The 23130-nt window shown below is 35.7% G+C and overlaps 1 protein-coding gene across 1 annotated transcript in view; it reads left to right on the forward strand.

Annotated features, from left to right (window-relative positions):
* Window positions 1-22264, forward strand: part of LOC148939863 (uncharacterized) — a 44351-nt gene extending 22087 nt beyond the window's left edge. The window contains exons 3-5 of the mRNA XM_089106391.1: window positions 13808-13848; window positions 17830-17938; window positions 20139-22264. Of these exons, the coding sequence (XP_088962517.1) occupies window positions 13808-13848; window positions 17830-17938; window positions 20139-20341 (353 nt within the window). The 3' untranslated portion in view covers window positions 20342-22264. The remainder of the gene's footprint in view (window positions 1-13807; window positions 13849-17829; window positions 17939-20138) is intronic.
* The last annotated feature ends 866 nt before the right edge of the window (window positions 22265-23130 follow it).

Here is a 23130-nt window from a genome sequence, read left to right on the forward strand (position 1 = left end):
TTAAGAAGGCTGCGGCATCGCAGCAAACATTTAAGTTAGTAGTCCAGTTCATGGTATTAAGGTATTATATAGGGTATTAAGAAGGCTGCGGCATCGCAGCAAACATTTAAGTTAGTAGTCCAGTTCATGGACTACTAGCTTTTTGGACTGCATGGACTAGCATGGACTAATGGATTTTTGTTTTGTCTTTATGAACTGCAAAACAGGAATTGGTAAAATTAAAACATTTTGTTATCAATTTGTATCAGAAAAAGTACCAAGGAACCTATTTTCGAAGGTTGAACTGTGAAGCAAATTTTCCGCATAAAAAACGTTGTCTGGAGTATCCCCCCTTAGGCTGAAAGGCAATCCCCCCATATGCAATTCACACAAAAAAAAATTTTTTAATTTTCTCTTATTTAGTTGAACTGTCATTCATTGTACTTTTTTTTTTTAGAAGAAAGTTTTTTTTTTAATCTCTGCTTATTATATAAACGTCATAGGGTATTAAAGACTAAAATGGAACCGAACTAAAATAAAACTTTCCACGCCCGTAGAACGACCTATATAAACAAATGGATTCCCAAGATATATTATACAATAGATTATCTTATTTCCAAAATCATGATTTCAGCAATAATTGCTTACTCTTTTTTGGCCTGGTTTATTACTAAAAAAAATACTGACTTATTGATTGATAATCAGGCACTGTTTTAAGTTTAAATCATTATTGAATCATTATGAATAATATAATAATGATATATAATAATAATATAATAATAAAATAAAATAATGATACAATAATGTAATAAAAACTAATAAAAATTTGAATAACGCACAAAAAAATTAGGCACTTTTGAAGTGGTATTTGCAGGTAAACCCCAGTGCAGCGATCGAAAGCTGACTTCACTACCACGTGATTTGGCCAAATTCACCTAAAAATGTATATAATGCAGACAGGACTTAAGCTTTGTGTTGCAAGTCGGAGCAGTTGACAAAACGCATAAAGGCACGTTTAAATTCAGGTTCAGCAACATCTATACCTAGACGTGTGTGTCTGGTCATGCACCTCCTTAGACAGTGCCCATGAAAGTGACAGTGACAGTGACAGTGCCCAGAACGCCACTCTTAAGTTCTGATGTTAAATTTAGTGTCGGAAGAAACCTTCTAATTGGTAGGATATGAAATCATAGTCATAGAGCTGCAAACTCTGCACCTGGATACTTAGCTGTAACTTGTTGCATCCAAGCTGCTCAAAGAAAGCTGCCCTGATATTGGTTTCTAGATGGACACGTGTCTATCTAGATTTGCACGTGAATGCCACTTAAGGGGAAAAAACTTGGAAGCTGATCCGTGGAATACGTAATACAAATAAAGGTCAAAAAACTCTTACGTATCTAGTTTTTGTGACTTAAGAATGCAGAAATTCCTGTCTTGGTTATGAAATACAAAATTACGATCAGAATTTCTTCGAAAAGTCTAATATTTGCGGTTTATGTAGCAGTAAAATTGTTGGGTCTTGACGTACCCTTACATTTTTTGATCGTCAAACGGAAGATACTTTCTAGTGGAAATATACGGTGATGCAGAAATATATGTTGGGAGACGTAGAAATATTTCCAGAGATATATACTTTAAAATTTAAACTTAATGAATCTTTTACACACATACACACACGAGGAATAGGGAGGGAGACGGGGACAGAACCTTTTACAGTCCCTGCAAGAATTCGCAGGGGTTCCTTTTACAAATTTGACATCAATACGTCGATAAAATTATTTTACAACAAAAGACTAAAGACAAAGTAAATGTATCATATATCGCCTACAAAAAATTAAATATGAGAAAAATCGAAAATATAATCAATACCCAGACTTCACTATTTTCTGCTTATTCTTAACTGTAAATGAATGATTAGGCTGGTTTAGACTTATGCAAATTTTGAAATAGCAAATTTGTTTTCCAGGGAAATATCCTTGAAATTTTCCAGGGAAATTACAAGATTCTATAGTCAAGTACCTTTTCCGATCCCTCCAAAACAATTCAAGCATACATAACAATAAAAAAAACAAAACAAAACAAATAACAAAATTAAACTAATGAAAAAATATGAGAAAAAAGGAAAAATATAATCAATGCCCAGACTTCACTATTTTTGCTTATTCTTAGCTGTAAATGAGTAATTATGCTGGTTTGAACTTATGCAAATTTTGAGATAGCAAATGGATTTGTCATGGCCAAAAACCCTGAACTATACGTTTATAGAGCCCCCAAATCGATAAGTGATGTAAAAAAGCATAAAAAAACATCGTAAATATAGAGCAACCGGGAACATGCATTGGAACCGAGCGGTCACTCATCTTCTACCGCCTGCTGTACATATCTAAGCACCACTGGTGTCGCGCGGTTCTATCACGCGTGGCATATTTTCCCAACACTGGCACACTGCTACCACGTTTGGCAGAGTTCGGCTACGCCTGGAACGTGCCATCTTCTTGTACGTGATTTTAGAAAGTCACCAACACCTCGAAATGTCGTTTCCTCCAGCGCATTAATCAATGATTACGGTGACGCGTCGAAATAGGGGCTCTCGAATCAAAACTCCACACCCATCCTAAAATTTTAGTTTCATTTTCTGAAAAAAAGAGTTATTCGTGGACATTTTCAGCGGGATCGTTCCAAAAACCTTTAGAACCTTTCTTTTTAGATCATTTTCCAAAGGGCTTACATCGTTTACTCTGGTGCGTTAATTTATGGTTACAATGATGAGTGAAATTGGGGGCTCTCGAGCCAAAGCCCCTAACCCATTCGGAAATATTTTATTTTGTTTTCTGAAAAAAAGACTTGTTAAATATCTCGAAAACACCCAAGAAAAGAAGTTAGGTTAATCCTAATGAAATAAACCAAAATATTATGAAAATATAATATTTTAGTAACAAAATTATGGAACCTACAAAAGAAAATTATGGAAAGCAGGCCGCCCCGAACGTATTATATTAAATACCAAATCTAACGTAATCACCTCAGTGTATTAAATACTTAATTGAAATATACCTGCATCGTAGTTTCTCAGTGAGACTAAGCTAATTATAACCGAATGCAGACAGACAAACCGGTTTTACTCACATCAAACAGATCAGGAACTTGAGTGTTTTCGGGATATTTATCAAGTACCAAAAAATTTTCTTATCCGGCCATATTTTCAGCAGGATCTTTCTAAAAACCTTTAGAACCTTTCTGTTCAGAAATTTCTCGGGTAATAATTTCTCGGGTTTTCAATACGGTTTGCCCATTTGTTGCCCTATCTTAAAGGTTAGGCCTCCTCCAAAAAAAAATTCCGTATATGTTCCTAATTGCTAATTCTATTTATTTTAAGTTTACAATAATATCTTTTTTGTACTTGGAATACCTGTGACTTTTTCCCACCAGTTATCGATTAACCCAAAAATTAAAATCTAGCAGGAGGTCATTCATTCAAACCGGTAGGCTGACACCTATAACAAAAGAAAAACCCGAATTCCATACCCCAGGATTTACGGTTCTTTGAGTGACGTAGAAGAAGGCCAAAAAAGTGACCCAGTAACTTCGACATGACCGTAAATAGCCCACTGCTGTTTTGTATGCAAGATATTACCTAAAAGTGCCATGAAGATTTTTTTCTGGTTTAATATTTCCCTAACGTTCGAAATAAACCATTTTACTGGTAAAACTTTTCATGGCAACGAATATTTAGTAAAGAGCAATTGTTGTTGGGATTTAGCCAGAGTTGTCACTTATGTTTTGACGCTCCTCCTTCATTATATTTAATCATTTGGTGCCTAAAATTATTCCTTAAAAGGTAATGTACAATTTAATGTTACCATATCTACCAAGAGAATGATCTTGGTCGTAAAATGACTACCCAGTCGGTCAAATTAGTTGTCCCATAGGCTGTAGCCAGGATTTTTGTTCGGGGGGATTTTTTTTATTGATGGGGTATAAAAAGCGTTTAAAATGCTTAAAAAATTTGTTTATATGCATTTGTGGTACGTTCTTACGAGTGGGGCAAAACTTTGAGGGGGCCTCAACCTCCTAAATCCCCCTAGAAACGGGGGATTGGTTACCCCCTAAACGTTTTAACTAGTGGACCTTCCATGTCTAAACACATTTCTTATAATTTTACCAAGACCAAGTTTTTAATTAATAAAAAAAAAAAATACCATTTCTCAGTTTGGAAAAAAAACTGTTGCATATCTGAACTTTTGTCAAAAAATGGGATAAAAACAAATGAAAGCAGAGAATATGATCTCTCCACCTAGTAAAGAAAAAAAAAAAGAAGCCGAACTCGCTACAGCTTTTTACAAGAATTTAGAATAAGATAACTATTTCAATAAAAAACCAAGTCATTTAATTTTTGGTTCTCGCACGATTCAATTGAAAATGCAGTTCATAAATGTACCATGGACAGTCTACAAGTTATAATTAAGTTATTATTGAAATCATGGTGGTCAAAGTGGTGCGAAGTGGTGCGTAATGTCACAACTTAAAACGCGCTTAAATCATCTTATAAATAAGGGTGTGGGGTGCTATTTTATTCCTAAACTCCCCATTCTTTGTCTAAAAGCGGATCCAGTTCTTCCTTGAAAACATTTCAAGGTGCAACTCGTGTTGCTAGTTGGCAATTGTCAATGTTTTAATCAAACTTGTTTAAAGAAATTCTAAAGGTGTCATACAATTTTGTAAGCAGTCAAAGACGTTACACCACTGAAGGGGGGGGGGGGGCCTGCCAATTTGTTTCCTACAACAATACTGTTCTTCCAAATTTGCTCGAAATGCCATCAGCGGGAGTTCCGATAGCTATTGTGCATGCAACTGTACTTTTCCCCCAATCTTTCATACTTACTTTCAACTGATTCTACGTCTACTAATTTCATACTAATTTTCATATTTACTTTCATACTTACACTATGAGAGGTCCTTTAGATCAAAATACAAAGCAGGGAATGTTAACGCACAATGTTGAAGCTTTATGATTAAACACTGAGCTTTAGCACGAAAACCCTTGGGACTGAAGCCCTCTTCATATTGAGAATTAAGGGAATAGTAAAGTCATTAAATACGTACATAAACTAAATAAAAACAACTTTTTTTTAGATTAAAACTTGAACAATGGAGATCAGGCATCCCTCTACCTCTGTCTCTTTACGCTGAAGTTTAACTATCTTCCATTTTAATATTCCACTTATGAATGCTCAAACACAGCAGCAGTATATGCTGTACATATCTAAGCACCACTGGTGTCGCGCGGTTCTATCACGCGTGGCATATTTTCCCAACACTGGCACACTGCTACCACGTTTGGCAGAGTTCGCTCGTGAACGTGCCATCTTCTTGTACGTGATTTTAGAAAGTCACCAACACCTCGAAATGTCGTATATGGGCCTTTCTTTTACTCATCTTCTTCCTAAGATCTCACATCTTTTGACAAAGAACGCTTAAAAGTGAAATCTTAGCACTAAGATCTTACATCTTATGGCGTTTTTATGCAAACGTCTTTCATCATTCTGCTCCAATCAGCGGTCTGAGAACAATGATGAGTATATCATCGAAGTTCTCTCATCATTGTTCTATATGGCAGAACAGTAACGGTCTTCACACTTTTTGCTAACATCAGTGAGCTGTAAGATCTTAGAGCAAAGATGAGTTAAAAGAACGTAAATCTTTGCAGAAAGATGTGAGATCTTAGATGTAAGATTATTTGAAAAAAACTACGTTTTCTAAAGAGTTAAAGAGGCTGAGTCACAAGTTCGAACCTTAAAACGTACAGGGATTAGAAGGTACAGTTGGGGGCCTGCCGCCCCCCAAACCCCCCGCTTTCGCAGTCTTTAAATAAAAAAAAAATTCAACTGAAAGTAAGGAGCGACATTAAAACTTAAAACGAACAGAAATTATTCCGTATATGAAAGGGGCTGTGCCCTCCTCAACGCCTCGCTCTTTACGCTAAAGTTTTTATTGTTTAAAAAAAGAGTTGTGAGAAAGTCAAACTTTAGCGTAAAGAGCGAGGCGTTGAGGAGGGCACAGCCCCTTTCATATACGGAATAATTTCTGTTCGTTTTAAGTTTTAATGTCGCTCCTTACTTTCAGTTAAAATTTTTTTTTTTTATTTAAAATCTGCGAAAGCGGGGGGTTTGGAGGGCGGCAGCCCCCCAACTGTACCTACTAATCCCTGTATGTGTTAAGGTTTGAACTTTTGACTCAGCCTCTTTAAATCTTCAGAAAATGTAGTTTTTTTCAAATAATTTCTGCACGTTTTTGTACAGTTTATTACTTATTATTGCTTGACTAACTGTTAGATGATTGTGTATTATTCTTTTCTTTCTCGACAGGGTGTTTTAAGGGTCAACCTTGTAACTCAGCCTCTTCAACTCTTTAGAAAACGTAATTTTTTTCAAATAATTTAAAAAAGAAACTGAGTTTCTTTTTTAAACTTTAAATTCAGTACATAAAAAATTTGCTTTGATGGTGAATTGAACCCGGGTCTTCCGCCTGACAGTCAGGAGTATCAACCGCTGTACTAAAGAGACACAATTGTAATTGTTTTTTAGTATATGGAATCTATTTTTGATGCAAGCAAATATCAACAAAACTTGATATTTGGTTTTTGGAAGGAGTGATCAGATTGAGCTGAACTTTCGAGGATAAGCTCCCAGGCCTCAGAAAACCTCATTCTCAAAATTTCAGCCCGATCAAACAACGTAGAAGGGGGCTGTGGTGGGAAAATTTAACATGGGCTCTGGTAGGAAAACGAGGTTGTTCGTAAATGTAAATTCGGGGGATAACTTTTTCGGTCTGAAATTATCAAAAGGCCCTAACAGGTTGAATTCTGCTTCGAATGATTACTCATTCACCCGGATCATTTGCCAACTCTGGCCTATAGGCGTCTATAACAAAAAAAAAGAGAACTGCACTTTAAGTGGCTTTATTGGTTTTTAGAAAACAGGGAAGGAGTGATCGAACGGAGATGAAAGTTCGAGGATACACTTCTGGAACCTAGGATAGCTTGGCCTTTAAATTTCAACCAAACCCGACAACGGTGACGGGGGGAGGTGGTCGGAAGTTCGAAACTTCCGGCCCACTTTCACCCATGAAGATACAATCGGAGGAGGATGCAAATTTGCACGTTTCTTAGTTTGAGCTTGGGCTACAAAATGCGATTACCGCTGTCTCTCTGTGACCGCTAGGATCGGAAATCGCTTAACATTGTGGTGGGTCGCCTCTTTATAGAGGCACAAATGTGCCTCCTTGATCTTAGTGCAAAAGAACGGCCATATTATTTTTTTTGAATTGCGCGACAATGTTTTGAAGAGGAAATGGTTGTTAGTTGTATTTGCTTTAACCAACAAAATTGTTTTTAAATGTTTTAAAAGGCAACCGGTTAATTAAACAGTCAAAACGGGCTATACTTTTTACATTCTAAAATTCTTTCAGGAAAGTACTTATCAAAGCAGGGTTGCCACCGTCAGTAGGATTTTACGAGATCTAGTAAAAAAAAATCTAGTAAATTTACAGGATCTAATAAATTTCCCGAAATCTAGTATAAACTAGTAAAAAGTTTATAGTAAACAAAACTTTTTTATTTTCCATGAATTCAGGGAAAAAAATTATCGTGAACATATGACAATTTCCAATTTTTGCTTGTCTGTTTACAATTTACAATTTTGCTTGTAGTCACCTATTTTCATAAACAGATACTTCACTTCCGGCGTCTAAAGGTCGACAAAATCAGCTTTCTGTGTATCAAATCTTACCAAATAAAATGAAGCTATAATGACACTTGGATTTGTGATGATTGGGAATCTATTGGAATCAAAACAAAAGCCAACCACCCAAGGTGATTAGGTTAATCTCCTCAATTTGAAAATTTTTATTGAGAAAAAAGGAGCATGTTGAGAGAAATTAAAAGTAAGTAGAAATGTAACGTTATATATATAATGTTAACATTATATATATATATATATATATATATATATATATATATATATATATATATATATATATATATATATATATATATATATATATATATATATATATATATATATATATATATATATATATATATATATATATATATATATATATATAAAGAAAAGATTTTTGAACTTGTAGGTTTCCGGAATTTTCAATCATACTATGAAAACGAAAGAAAAGAGGAAAGGAGAAAAAAAAGCAAAAAGAAAAGAGGAAAGGAGAAAAAAAGAAGAAAAAAGGAAATTGATTATGCTCCTATAGTAAAAATCGATGCTTGATAGTGCGCGTGTGGCGTAGCCGCACGCGCAAAAAATTTTTTTGAGCATTTAGTAAAAACAGATGCGATCTAGTAAATTTTTCCTCTCCGATTTAGTAAATTCTTCCAGGTCAGGGTGGCAACCCTGTATCAAAGTTTAGCAAAAGGAGTAAGGGTTGAGAAGGTCGGCAGCTCCAATCATATATAAAATAATTTATCTTCCTTATAACATCACTCTTTACTTAAATTCGGGAAAAATATTTTTTTATTTAATTTATGCTTTATATTAATATCACATTTTAAGCATAATTAACACCAGTGTTTAATTTATGTAACACGATTTTTAATAGTTTTAAGTTTGTGTTAGTACCGTTCTAATATCAGAATAACAAAGTTAATAGTGCTGATCAAGGCCGTATCCAGGGGGTTATGGGGTTTAAACACCCCCCCCCCCTCTTTCCCCTGAAATTGTTGTCCAATTCGTAAAATGTACCAAAAATTAGTGTGTGTTTTAAGTTTTTCCTTACCTTCCTCCCCGAAAAAATTCCCCATCTTCCGAACAAAAATCATGGAAACGGCCCTGCTTAATAGGACACATAATTGATAGAAATAATGGTATTTAATCATTCAAATTAATAATTCATTTTGATTGATGTGCGTTAAGGAAGGACTTGTTTGTTGAGCGTTAAGTTAATGGTAGCATGGTACATGGCTTTGTAGTTATTTTGTGTCTTTTAAACCCCTTTTGAGGTTAACAGTAATTGTTATTATTTTAATTTTTTGTGGATTTGTTTGATTATCCCTCCTCCATATCATGCTCTGGCATTTGGAGGGATGTATTTTTATCAAGTTTTATGTTAATAATTGAAATTAAATAAATAAATAAATTACGTAATTTAACCACTTATCAAAGAAAATTAAGTGTGTAATTTTGATGCTATGCTAGTTTTGGGTTTCGGCTACGGTATACTGAGCATCTAGAGGATTTTTTGTATGTTTGTGTTAACTTATGTGCCTTCGTGTGGAAGATGTGTTTAAATGAATTATAATATGTAGTCAGTCGAATTTGTGAAAATAATATATACATGACATTATTTATATTTAATTAAGTAAGAAGGGAATGCGTTGTAACTAGTCTGGTACTAATATGTGAAAGAAAAGAAAATACATTAATACGGTAAATAAATTTCTCTCTGGAACAGTTCAAACCTGTATCGTAATCTTTATCTAATGCATAAGGATGGGTTTATTTTAGGAGGTTGTATTTGTAGGAGGTTGCTTGTTTGATCTGAATAACCCGGGTTTCCCTTCGCATTCGGTTATAATTAGCTGATTCTTTCGTGAAATGAACTACGATGCATGTATATTTTAATTAAATATTTATTATATAAAGGTGATTAGGTTAAGTTGGGTATTTAATATAATACGTTCTGGGCGGCCTGCTTTCTATAATTTTTTGTTGTAGTTTCTATAACTTTGTTTCTTAAGTATTACATTTTCATCATATTTAGGTATATTTCATTATGATTAACCTCACTTCACTTTTTGAGCGTGTTCTGAAAAATACGTAAGTACCAAAATCCTTATACATAGGGTTCGTTCAGGCCTAAAATCCTCTACCCCGTGTATGATGTTTTCCCTTTAAGGTAGAGGAACGCCATTCATGGTTTTTCACAAGAAGGCCCTAATGATGAGTAAATAGAAAGCTGAATCTAGGACACAAACTCAAATCTGGGATGGAGATAAACATCAATCTTCTTGACATTATGTAGGGGCAAGTCTTGAATTAATCATCAGATTACCCCTGTTTCCAGGTTTGCATACAGTAGATTATCAGAATCCCAGAAAAAAAACATTCTAAGGTAATTTTAAAGACCTACTTCTTGAGGTTCTTCTTAAGAAGAAATGATTTCTTAAGAAGAAATGATGCTACTGTGATATCTAGCCTTTGATAAAGGGCTTCGGCTGATGCAGGCACATAGGAAGAACTTTTTTTGAGGGGGGTCATTTATAAAGTACTTAGAAGTTCATGGTTCGGGGGGCTGTGTGCCGAGCACCTCCTCCTCTGTGCGCGTTCTTGGTACGATTCACCCTGCTGCCTACCTATGCACACACATGATAAATTTAATACTTAAGTTAGAACATGATTTTGACGTGGATGGACAAGGGAAAATTGAAGAAAACTCGTTTATATTATACCAAGAAAAACCAGAATATCTTTGAACAGCTTAACGACCTTTTGAGGATACTTGGCAACTTTCCTGCGATATTGGCAATGTAGTAAAGTAATTTGAGTTAAAAAATTCCCAAGTCTTTTAATTTCCGTTTCCCAAGCATACGAGCTCTGAATCAAAGCGTTATTCAATTCTAATAAACGAAGTAATCAACATCTAACGAATATAATGCAGTTAATTTACCTCCTCGTAAACAAAAACAAATAACGATTGTTTTCATTAATTCTTGCATCTTCAAGGTCTTTTCTCACGTTTAAAAGAGCAAATTTTGGCATATATCATTAATTAGTAGTCAATGCTATATCATAAGTTGGGTTTTGATAAGGGAAAGGTCAATAGTTCAAATAATCTGATTATTTGGCAATCAGCCACCTCTGGCAAATCATTGCGCAGGTAAAGCGAAAGAGGTCTCCTTTTACCTATTATGTGGTTAAACAATATCCTAGAGAGCCGGCATTTACCCCCCAGACTCTCCTCGAAAAATACCCTCCATGTAAAATACCCCCCGTTGAAAATACCCCCCCCCCTCCCGGAACCCCCCTCTATCAGAAACATCCTTTACCCCCGCAAAATGCTCCATGTGGAAAATACCCCCGGAAAATACCCCCCGCGCGGCTGGTTCTTCTCTAATCACTTTTGACTTATAAAAAAAGTATTAACTCTCAATTTCTGACGTAATGAGCAACCTCCGAAGTTTCTGCGACTATGAGGTGGAGGTGTGAGGTATGAGGTATGAGGTAGAGGAAGGCAATCCTCCACTTCATAAGGAAGTAAACACCCAGCCCCATCCTTCTGGGCTGATCCTCCTATCAAACTCCCATCCTGCCATTAACTTCTTTGGTTGATAGCCTTATTAATTTAATTAGGTTATTATAAGCATCAAATAACTTGTCAGGCGTAAAACTACCAGGAATAATTATCAATAAATAAATGAAAACGAAAAACAAACAGAAATTACAATAAATAACAAAGTCAAACAAAAAACGAGCAGAAATTACCACAAAGAAATGTAGGGCTAACGCTCACTGTGCCTTCTTAAAACGAGAACGCAATTTGCACTGAAGTCCCACGCACAAGTCACAGTCGTAAGTAGTCATAAACACAAGCAGTCACAGTCGTAAACAGTTGCAGTTATAAATGGTTGCGATAGTGGCAGTAGCAGTGGTAGTAGCAGTAGTAGTAGGAACAGTAGTAGCAGTAGTAGCAGTAGTAGTAGTAGCAGCAGTAGAAGTGGTAGTAATAAAAGTAGTAGTAGTAGAAGTTGTGGTAGGTCTAGTAACAAAAGCAGCAGTTGTAGCAGAAGTAGCAGCAATAGTTGTAGCAGCCCTGAAAGGCTCAATTTAATACCCCAGCTGTTCCTTATAAATTGCTGATACACTGTTTTGAAAAACTATGCTACGTTTTGATTTAAGTGAACATATACCTCGAAATCTCCTGAGAGTTTTACGTTAATGCCTTTAGCCATGTCAGAAATATTGCAGAGACACATTTTGCATATTTAGGATCAGCATTAATAACATCTTTTGCTGCAGCAGACATTGTCATTAAAACTTCATGATCTAGAGTTTCGGTCTCTATTAACAAGGGTCACTCTTTACATATAGTATGTAACTTCGAGCTGTTCGATCCAAGGCCTTTATAAATTTACTGCTCTCCTCTTCACCCATGCTTTTAGATTTAAGTGTGATGTTGGTGCAAAAATACTTCGAAAATGGTTGTCACCCCTATGAAAATGCACACCTCCATATATTTATTGGAAGGGGTAGAGGGTCTGAATAAAACCCTCGTAGGGGAAATTACCTAACGTGTGTCGCAATCACCACCTCCCCCGCCCCCCATTTGTTCCGACAAGCGTTTGAATATAATCTTTTATGTCACGCAAAAAAGTATTGTCAGCAATAATGGGGGGGACCAGGGGCGAATCTCCAGCATTTTTATTGGGGGAGGGGGGCAAGAGTGTTCCATATCTGGATAGTCAAAGGGCATGGGATGTATAATATTTTTTCTCTGTACACTATTGGGGGGGGGAACTGCCCCCCCCCCCTTGCCACCCCTAAACGACGCACCTGGGGGGGGACTATTACCCAACGGCAACCATATTACCAACGTAGTCTAAAATGTTCCAAGGGATGATAGGCATTAAACATTAATTTTGTTTTACACCTTTAAAAATATGTAAAATCCCACATTTTTGTAGATAGGAGCTTGAAACCTCTGTAATAGTGTTCTCTAATATTCTGAATTTGATGTTGTAATATTCATCAAGATTATTCAAGATTTCGGGAAAATGTGTTCCTTATTCAAAATTAGAGCAAATTTTATCAAGCTTATTACTATTGGTGGTTAGCTTTAACTTAAAGGATTTCGTACATTAGGAATAAGAACACAATTTGGTGTTTTTAGTTACTCCTTTTTTAGAGTTTCAGTTACTATTAGCTTGACTTGCTCATTTGATTACCACAACCTGCTTGATTGTCATTGATGTAAAGCCATTAGTAGCCGAATTGGCGGTGGTACCAATTCAAAAAAATGGGGTGGGGATGTTTTTGTTCAAAATCTAGGGGGGATAATTTTTTCTTGTTTTTTTCTGTGAAATTATCAAAAAGCGGGATTTTTCAGATGAGTATTCCCCCCAAAAAGCAAATTCCGAAATCTAAGAGGAGTCGAAGGGGGTAAACACTTCCTCCCTCTCTTGATCGATGGTACCGCAAATTGATGCTTCTTGGACCTAAAACTGGGGTAGCACCTTGCTAATTCTGGTACTCTTTTGAAAACCGATAAATAAATGAGAGGTCGTGACAGCATTTCCTTGTATAAGGTGGAGCAGCCACAGACAATTTCTAGCAAAATTATTGCTTATTTCTTAACACTGTTATGCATGACTCTTTCTATATCTCGCTATCTACTGATGGGGGAAATGATATCTTTCTAGTATAAACCTTATACTTGACTTTCATTATACTTGGACCTTATGGGCAGGACTGGGTATGGAAGTACTACATAACATGATATTTAAAGGTAATACAAGATTTGTTCACTATTAACTTCTGTGTTCTAAGTGCAGTGGTCTAAGAAAATAATGATGACAATTGTGCCCTGTAAATATGAGAAACTGTTCTGACGGTCCTGACATCTAGCTTGCTCATTTGATTTTCCTGAGCACCGAAAGCAGACATCTGTGTCACTAGTTTTAAACACTTTATCAGGTATTATTAGCAAGCTGTCAACACAGCTTTAGAGCCGAAAAGATACGTCTCAGGTAACAAAGCGACGAATTTTATTATACTACCCTTATGAGTTCTTAATTTGATTTTTTTTTTTTTTTCAGAAAATGTCGAATGTCCTCTCAAAGCTAGCAGCACTTATACTGTGAGTATACTTTCTTCTGTGAATATATTTTTAAGATTTTGGGTGATGGGAGGCCATGGGAGCCCATAAGGGGAGGGGGGGACAGGGAGCCAGCTCCACCTGCCATTTACATTTTACATTTTTAAAGGGAAAATCGCGTGTTTGTACAATAAGGTGCTCTCTAATGAAAATAATAAAGCATATACGGATACTCAAGGATATAATGTATTTTTATAACCCCCTAAATTTCAGCTTATGGGCACCCATGTGAGAGGTTGCTGAAATCTGAAGTGTTGATACCCTAGGATTTTATCCCATGAAATAGCCTTAAATTTGATGGATACCCTTGATAGGATGGAACCTTGAGTTTAATAGATATAAAATAATGTTTATAAGGAGAAATCTAAAAAACGCTCATTTATTTAGTTAATCCTCGGTAGGGCCTCAGTTTATGTCCAGACATCCAGTTTTGTGCATGGTAATTTTATTGTTAGTATGACACTTATTCCCATTTTCTCTCGTCGAAACTTCTCCTGGTATACTGAATTCAACAGACTAAACGACTAAATGGTTAAATTTAATGATTAAAGTAGTTAAAACTAAATGATAGTTAACAGTGTTACGAATATGACACTTTGATTAGTCCCATTTTCCCGTTTTAAAACATCTAATGGCACACTGAAGTATCAAATTGGTGTGATAATAAATAAATTTTTTTGCACATTGAGGAAGCACAGGGGTAGGATCAGAGCTACTAGGGGGAGGATGGAGTAGTCTAAAGAAGCCATACCAAGGGAAGCTACGGACATTGACCAAGATTCAAGTTTCTCTAGAAACAAAAAGTTCAGTGAAGCAGTTATATAAGATAACATGATATTCACAATGAAATACACATATAATAAATAGACTATAATAGTCCCCAAAAAGGCTTCTTTGCCTTTGTGGGAGGGGGAGGACATACAAGTCACTTACTCAATAATTCATAGAGAAAAAGAATATAGTATGCAAAAATAAAAGATGTAGAGATTGGATAAATTATGAAGAATGAATAAAGCAAATAGAATCTAATCACCCTGGCGCCAAAAAAAAAAAAAAAAAAAAAAAACTTATAAGAACCCCCCAAAGATATTTCCCATTTCAATAAGCTAAAAGAGTGGCACCTTGAAGCTGATTCAAGCGTCATATTCATAAAACAGTCTAGAAACTTTTGTCACTGTGGGTTCTCACCAAATTGTGTCTTCGGTATCCGGCTGGTTCTCTTTGGGATCTAAAGTTGGAGTAACAATTTTTTCTAATTCCGGAACCAAAGAGGAATAGTCAAACAGTTCATGGTAACAAACTGTAGTAAGGAGCGACCCGGCTCAATAGTGACCAAAACTCTAAAAAAAAACGGAATTTTGATACCAATATATACATCAAAAGAATCATATTTTTATGCTGATTTCAAATATATAAGTTTCATCAAGTTTAGTCTTACCCATTTTGAGAATTTGCTAAACCGAGATAGAGCTGCAGGAAAAGATATAGGGGAAAATGAAAAAGTTTGTGATAACTTGGATTGAAGGAAGATTTGTTTTGCAAGGAAGAATTAACGACAGTACTAAAAGGATTAAAAAATAATAAGGCTCCAGGTGCTGATAGGGTAGTAAATGGTTTTTTTTAAATGTTGTGACTCTGAGGTTAAAAATAAGTTACTGAAGATTATGAATATGATTTTTGAAAAAGGGGAAGTACCAAAGGATTTTAGGAAAACCTTAATTAAGCCACTTTACAAGAAAGGTTACAAAAGTGAGTGTGGTAATTATCAAGGCATTATAGTCTGGTGTCTGTAGCTAGCACAATACTTAGTAATGTGATACCAGTTAAAATGGGCGATACTGTAAACAAAATTTTATGACAAGAAGAGTGCTGTTTTAAACAAAGTAGAAGATGTTTTGAACAAATTATTACTCTTAGGTTAATAATTTAGAAGTACCTGAGTTATCAAACACCTTTGGTCCTTTGTTTTATAGATTATGAGCAAGCGTTCGATTCTTTTGATAGAAAAGCTTCAGCAAAGGTTTTATCCTTGTATGGTATACCACACAAATACATTAAAGTGATTAGTACTATGTACGAGAATAACACTGCTGCGGTTAAGGTAGGAAATGAGGCTAGCAGCTGGTTTTGTATTAAATCAGGAATTAAACAGGGTTGTGTTCTAACCCCCTTTATATGGATTATTTTGATGTACTTTGTATTAAGGAGCACAGGAAAGGCAATGGGAGACCATGGAATCAAATAGGGAGGAAAATGTTTCCTGGACCTAGATTATGCTGATGACTTAAGCATCCTAGATAAAAGTGTGAGAAAATGAATGAACTTTTAGAGGTTTTGCGAGTTTGGGGTGCTAGAATAGGTTTGAAAATTGGTGTTAAGAAGACTAAGTCACTAAGGCTAGGAATAAGTGAAGATGAAAAGGTGATGTTGGACAATGAAAAGATTGATCAAGTGGGCAGCTGCACTTACCTTGGTAGTATTATTAGTAAAGATGGTGGGAGCAGTGAAGATATTAAAACTAGAATAGCCAAGGGTCAGGTTGTTTTTTCACAATTAAAAAAAGTTTGGAAGAATAGGAAGATAAGTCTGCAAACCAAGATTAGAATATTAGAAGCTACAATGATGACAGTAGTCAATTATGGCTCTGAAGCATGGGCACTTCGAAAAGCGGATGTAGATTTACTAGATGTTTTCCAGAGAAATTGCTTAAGGATTGTTCTGGCTACCCAGCTGACTGACCGTATTTCAAACAATAGGCTTTACGAAAAATGTGGTTCAACACTGCTCTCTATGGCTATAATGAAAGAAAGGTTGAGATAGCTAGGGCACGTTGTGCGGATGAAGGTTCCGCAGACTGTTCTTTTCGGCCAACCGTCTAGGGCTAAACGGAAAGCAGGTAGTTCTCGTCTGGGGTAGGAGGACGTCATAAAGAAAGATTTAAAGGAAATGGGAACTTCGTGGGAGGTCGTAAAAAGGGAGGCTTTGAATAGATTGGGATGGAGGAGGAGTGTGTGTAGCTGTGTTGGCCTCAGGCGGCTTGGTGCCGCGGTGAGTTGTTAGTAGTAGTAGTAGTTTCCCGAAAGTAGTGCTTTTTCTCGGTATTTTTTTAAGCATCCAGGTTTTGCCAGAGAGTTTAAGCAATGGAGTTTCTCCAAAGTAATGGATTTAGCCTACATGTTTATATGAGTTCGTAATTCCGCACTGTCATTTTGTATGAATGTTAATATGGAGTTTTTTTTGTTTTTTTTTTCATTATATTTGACGTTAACTGGCCGCTTTGTTAGAGGTTTACAATGCGTCTTTTGATCAGTAATAAAGCTGGTGAAAAATAACCTCTAGTTTTTGAGATTTCAAGACGGACACATAATAGCTAAAAATGCCGCATTTTTAGAACCTCAGGGAGACATATTCATGGACCAAAATTTGGCAACCCTGGTGACGATAGCAGCTGGCTAATTCTGGTACCCTACGAAATTGATTAAATTGGATTTCTGACAACAGTCTGACAATTTTGTACATTTTTTTGACAACATTTTTTGTGCATTTTACTCGGCTTTTGAGCATTAATGATTTTCTGTATCTTAGCTTTACAGTTCTGGCCCTCGGTGGGAAAGAGGATGAAGGTGTTGAATAAGCGATTATTTATTCACTGTTTTCTTCGATCTGTATTATTGTTTAATAGTCTCCTAGAAAACCAATTTTAATAAGTAATGATCAAGTCTATACCCGTTGGATATACTATCATGTTATCAATATTACCTTAGTTAATTTCATGAGCACTAAAAATAGCAATCGGCATCCAGGATTTTAGATATCTTTAAATTTCTTGGATATCAAAAAGAGGAAGTTACTACCCGACTTTAGACTCGTAGAAGCCGACTGGGTACTAAAATACCAACTTTGATTTTACTGGTAACTTAATTCTATCTTAGCAGGACAGTGTTTTAATTTCTTTTTCTTTAGGTTGCTGATGGAAGCTTGTATGACTGCCCGGAGCCAGGTCACTTTCCCTTCGAAAGCGACTGTATTCGCTTCTACCGCTGCATAGAAATTAAACCAAGGGAATTAAAAGGTAACTAATATCAATCCGAGGTAAAAGTCAGCTGTTTTAAGGTCCCAAGGACAGTGAACATATAATCTGGTTGTTTTAACTTGCACAACCATGTATATTTTGAAAAATTAAGAAAATCCAGTATTTTTTCTTCAATAAAAAAGACAGTTATGCAGTTTTTGATAGTAACCGTTCCAAATAAAAAAAAAATAAAATGAAAAATCATGGTTGAAAAATTAGCAAAAAGTTAGCAAACAATTAGCTAAAAACATGTGGCTCGAGAAGGTTTAAAAAAAGCAAAGCTTTTCTGATGGAAGAGAAGAGCGAAGATGGAACTTAAAACGATAAAAAATTGTTGGTCTGCAGTTTAAATAACATGTAACTGTTGCTTAAGCAATAATTGTTGCTCCGCAGTTTAAACAACATGTTTTTAAGCAACATATTGGCTCAAATAAACGGACTGGTATATTTTCCTAAATTTGTAAAAAACTGAAAAACTACTGATTTACTGACAAATTTCCCATTATACAATCAAAAATAAAACAAACATAAATGATGACATAATTAGCCTTGTGATAAACATAATGATAATTAGCCTAATGATAAACATAAACATAATTAGTGATATATGTGATAAACATAAACATAATTAGCCTAATGATAAACATAAATTAGCCTTGTGTACACAAGCTTGATAAAAATGAATTTAGTTAAAATGAATTTATTTAAAATGAATTAGATAAAAATGAACTTGATAAAAATGAATTTAGTGACATATTCCTTAAAAGAGACTTGGGTTAGCCTTGTGTACTAAGCTTGATAAAAATGAATTCAGTTAATATAAAGTAAAATCAGTAGCCAAACAAAGTGAATCATTAACCAGAAGACATAAGGATACGTCAGTTTTTGTATAGATGCGTTTTTATCGAAGTTTTTTGAGGTTGTTAGATTTTTTTAATGGTTTTAAATTTTGCCTTACATTTTGCTGAATACGGTTTGCTGAATTCCTAATAGGTCCTATTATTATTATTTTTCTTAACTACCGTTAAATCCTCATTTGACATTACTTCCTATTTTTCCATTATGTTCGTGTTGTTACTCCTATCCATATTATATGTTAAGTTTTTATGTAGTTGACTACAATTATTTTTCGTATCTGCAACTGTCTCCAAATGGGGGGGGGTATTCCATCAAAGCAATCTGTTGATTCCTTCAAGTGAAGGTGTAACTGATACCAAAAAAACAATGCAAATCAAATGAGTAAAATGGTTCATGTAGCGCGAAATATTTAATAGCACAAAAAACGTGTTAACAATAAAAATATCTATTAGGGAAATGATACACATCAGAGAAGCAAATTGACAAGAGACAGAACTTGTTAGGTACTATACACTTCTTACACTCGCAAAATATTTATTCCTTCAAATTTGCACTTATTAGTCACGACTGTGCCCTTGTCTGGTCGTGCGAATTGTGTTAGTTTCTTATTGTTTATCCGTGGTGCTGGACAATTGCGTAAGGGTAAACCTTCACACAAGTGTGTATTCAGAGGTGGCCTTACTGGTGCGCGGGCCTTGTGCAGCCACCACTGCGCAGGGCTTGAAGTCACGGTCATAATGTAGCGGGAGCAACAATAATGTAAACTCCTGCAGGGAGCGGTAATAATGTGCTTCTTATAGTTCAGCGGGAACGTTGTGGTTTCGACAAGAGGGTGGATAATAACCGTGCAATGTCGAGCTAAAGAAAAAAAAGAAATGGACATTTATCTGGTAACCAGGGACAAAAAGCCCTAACAAATAGGGTTTTATGCAGTTTTACAACCTCTGGCCACGCTCCACATAAAGGGGGCCTCCATTTGAAAACTCCAGCAGTGCATTTCACGACTTTTTCTGTGAGGCCCCTCGCGAAGTCAAAAAATCACTCACGTTGTAATTCGTAACATATTTGGCCCCATTAGTGCGGGGCCCTGGTAGGCGTGGGCCTGGTGCTATTGCCCTACTTGCCACCCCCAAGGGTGGCACTAAGTACGTTTATAGTTATATCACTAACTTCTTTCCCCTTTTCTATTCTTCCTGTCCAAAGAAGTACTTGGTCTATTTTACCATTTTTTTTTCTCTTTTTATTTTTCACTCTTTTGCCATTAGTGTGTTTTCCCCTTTTACTTTTTTTGTCCAGGCTTCACAATGACTACCTAATAAAGATTTACATACCTTTCTTTCAGGTTTGCTTTATCGTTGCCCTGAAAATTATGGCTTTTCTGAATTTACAAAACGTTGCGAAAAACAAGAGACGTTATCTCCATGCAACAGGCCAGCTGGAAAGTCTGTAAAACCTTTATACAACGTATCTCTGGAGAACACTACAGTTGTGCAAGAAAAGGACCTTGATAGATTTTTCAAGACGCTTGGAATATTTGTGCCTTAGAAAAGAATCATTAAGATGAGGGATTTGTTCCTAAAATATCCAACTCCACATTCAGATAAGAAATTCATCCCTAATCCCTCTTCACTTCTGGGAATATTTTCGACTGACCTCAATTGTGGGTTCTGTGGGCGGATAGCCCCCTCTCATAAAATAAAAAAGATTATTTCCTATAAAATATTACTATCACATGCTTAGTGCAATAAAAGGAGGAGAGGGGAGCTCTTGAGTGCCAATGAGAAATTTCCCAGGATGAGGGGGAGGGGGCAGGTGCTTTGTTTTTATCAAAACTTCTTCAAGACTATTTCTTATTTTCATGTTTATATACATTTATAATATCTGAGCAAGGAATATTTATCGAATTCAATAACAATGAATTCCACGAGTAAGTCATTGATGAAATTCCAGTGACAGTACTACACCTTAAAAAATTAATCTAATCTTACAATAACCCCTCCCCCCCTCCCAGTCGAATTTTTTAATAACTAAATCAATGTTTATTTGATGTTTTCAGGAAATCCGCATTGTAATATTGATAAAAGAGGATGAAGACTGGTAAGAGAGTATAACCTACACTATCTAATACTACCCAGCGTATCTAATACTATCTAATACTACCCAGTACTACCAGAAATTTTCATCATTTCTCTCTTTCTACGTTTTATTAAGGAATGATATTAATCTTAGTTAACTAAAGGGGAATGGGCCAACTTTTCTTTTTCTATTAAGGAAGACTAGGTTGCAAGTTACCGCTTCAACCCGGATGATTCCCCCGAGTCGAACGAGAAAACGAATGATAAGGACTTGCTATTTTAGCAAGTTCTTATCATTACCAAACTTGATCGAACAGGAAAGGAGTCATTCCTCGAACAGGAAAGCAGGATCGAACAGGATCGAACAGGAAAGCAGTAAAGTACACCTATTGCTCTTTAATCAAATAAAGAAAACCTTAATAAACGCAGAGGGCGAAGAACGAACTGGAATAACGCTGTACTGTCAATGGTGCTAATAGTCATTAGAAGGATTAAAATGACAAACATACTCAGGAGCCACTGACGGTGCATAGGCGTCAAATCATCGCTTCAGCTGCTGGATCTGTTTTAAAGGGACAAGTAGCAAGAGTTTCGTCCAATTTGTGGCAGCAAGAATCAAACCCCGGCCCTGTATTGTTAAGCAGAGCATCAATTCACTATTTCTGAGCAGTGGGGTGAATTCAGGGGAGGAGTAGGGGCGTTTTACACCCCCACTAAATATTGAAAAATACCGTTTGTTGGTATTTTGATTTAACAAATTGACAGAACAGCAAAAATTTTCGCCCTTTTGATTTTCAAGAAGAAATACCCCCCCCCCCCCGCCATTTTACAATTTCGTGAGTTGAAGCCAATATGCCTAAGTCCAATTAAATCCATACTAAAGTGCTAAAGATTCCTCTTTTATCACTTCGAAATACCCTTTGAAATTGGTCTTAAGTCGGGCATGTTGTGTGTTCTTACCTGCATAATCACATACTGCATAATTACTACATAATTTAAAGGCTTACTCTTCACGTTTTTAGGTTTAACTGCAAAAGTTTGGAAAAAAAAACTACAGAAAATAAGACTTGAATAATCAGAGAAAACAAAACTGAAATTGAGGAAGGTCTAGAATATACTGAAGTAAAAGGAAATTGGAAAAAAGTATAATATAAAAGAGTGGAAACAGAATATATGTGCCTGTCTAAAGATTAAAGAGATTTTTACATCTTCATGTGACTCCCCGGGGTCTCTAAGATGGAAATAACTTGATGAAATAGGGATGCATCTTTTATACTAAGGAGGGCTGTATATTTGTCATTTAGTTGTGCCATTTGGGTGGTTGAGGATGTTCATTTTTCCTAGTGCTATCTATATGTATTTATTTTATTTATTAAACGGAGACATACTTGTGCTATTTTTGAAGTTTAGATAAAGCAAGGACGCTAAAATTGCCAATTGGAGAATAAAATTAAGTATTTGATTCTAATAGGTCAAGAGTAAGTGATATTACAGTTAAGTATTTTAAATGATAAAATATACAATTTTTAACATTAATTACTGTAAATAGTTCTTTTGAATATATTAGGTGCGTAAATTTATTTTGTACATTACATTTTTGATCAGAAGAAAGGCTTTGCAAAAAGAGCGCAGACGGCAAAAGGCAAGAGAACGATACCAGCTTAAAAAAAAACACTGAAAACTGAGTCTGAAAAAAACGAAAGGCAAGAGCAAAGACAGCAACAGGCAAGACAACGATACCAGCTTAAAAAACACTGGAAAATGAGTCTGAAAAAATGAAAGACGAGAGAGAAACACTAAGCAAACATAAAAAGAACTTATGGAAAAGCCTGTAGAAAACAGACTCACCGTCGTCAATTACAATCGACATTCACAAGCTCGAGTGGCTGAGATTGCTGAAGAGCAGACTCGCCATCGTGAATTATGGCATTGCGCCATTCACAAGCCAGTGCTCAGCAATCAGCCAGTATTGATGAGTTGAATCGAACAATTTTTAAATTTACTGAAGGTTCATGTGAAATTTGTACAAAGAAATGCTACCCTAATCAGGTAGTGAACCACGATAGCAGTGGCGGATCAAGGGGACGCCCCCCTCTTAACGTAGTGGCAGATTTGTGGTTGGGACCGCTTGCTCTGGTTTGGGCCGAAAATTATTTTTTTATTGGTTTTTAATAGTTGAGTTTTAATTATTAAGACTGTTACTTTTTGCAAACAATGCAAACAAGTTTGAAACAAGGTTTCAGTTACTTTGTGAGGTCT

The sequence above is a fragment of the Artemia sp. Qi Xiang Cuo genome, chromosome 20, assembly GCF_049724085.1.
Source record: "Artemia sp. Qi Xiang Cuo chromosome 20, ASM4972408v1, whole genome shotgun sequence".
NCBI classification, from domain to species: domain Eukaryota; kingdom Metazoa; phylum Arthropoda; class Branchiopoda; order Anostraca; family Artemiidae; genus Artemia; species Artemia sp. Qi Xiang Cuo.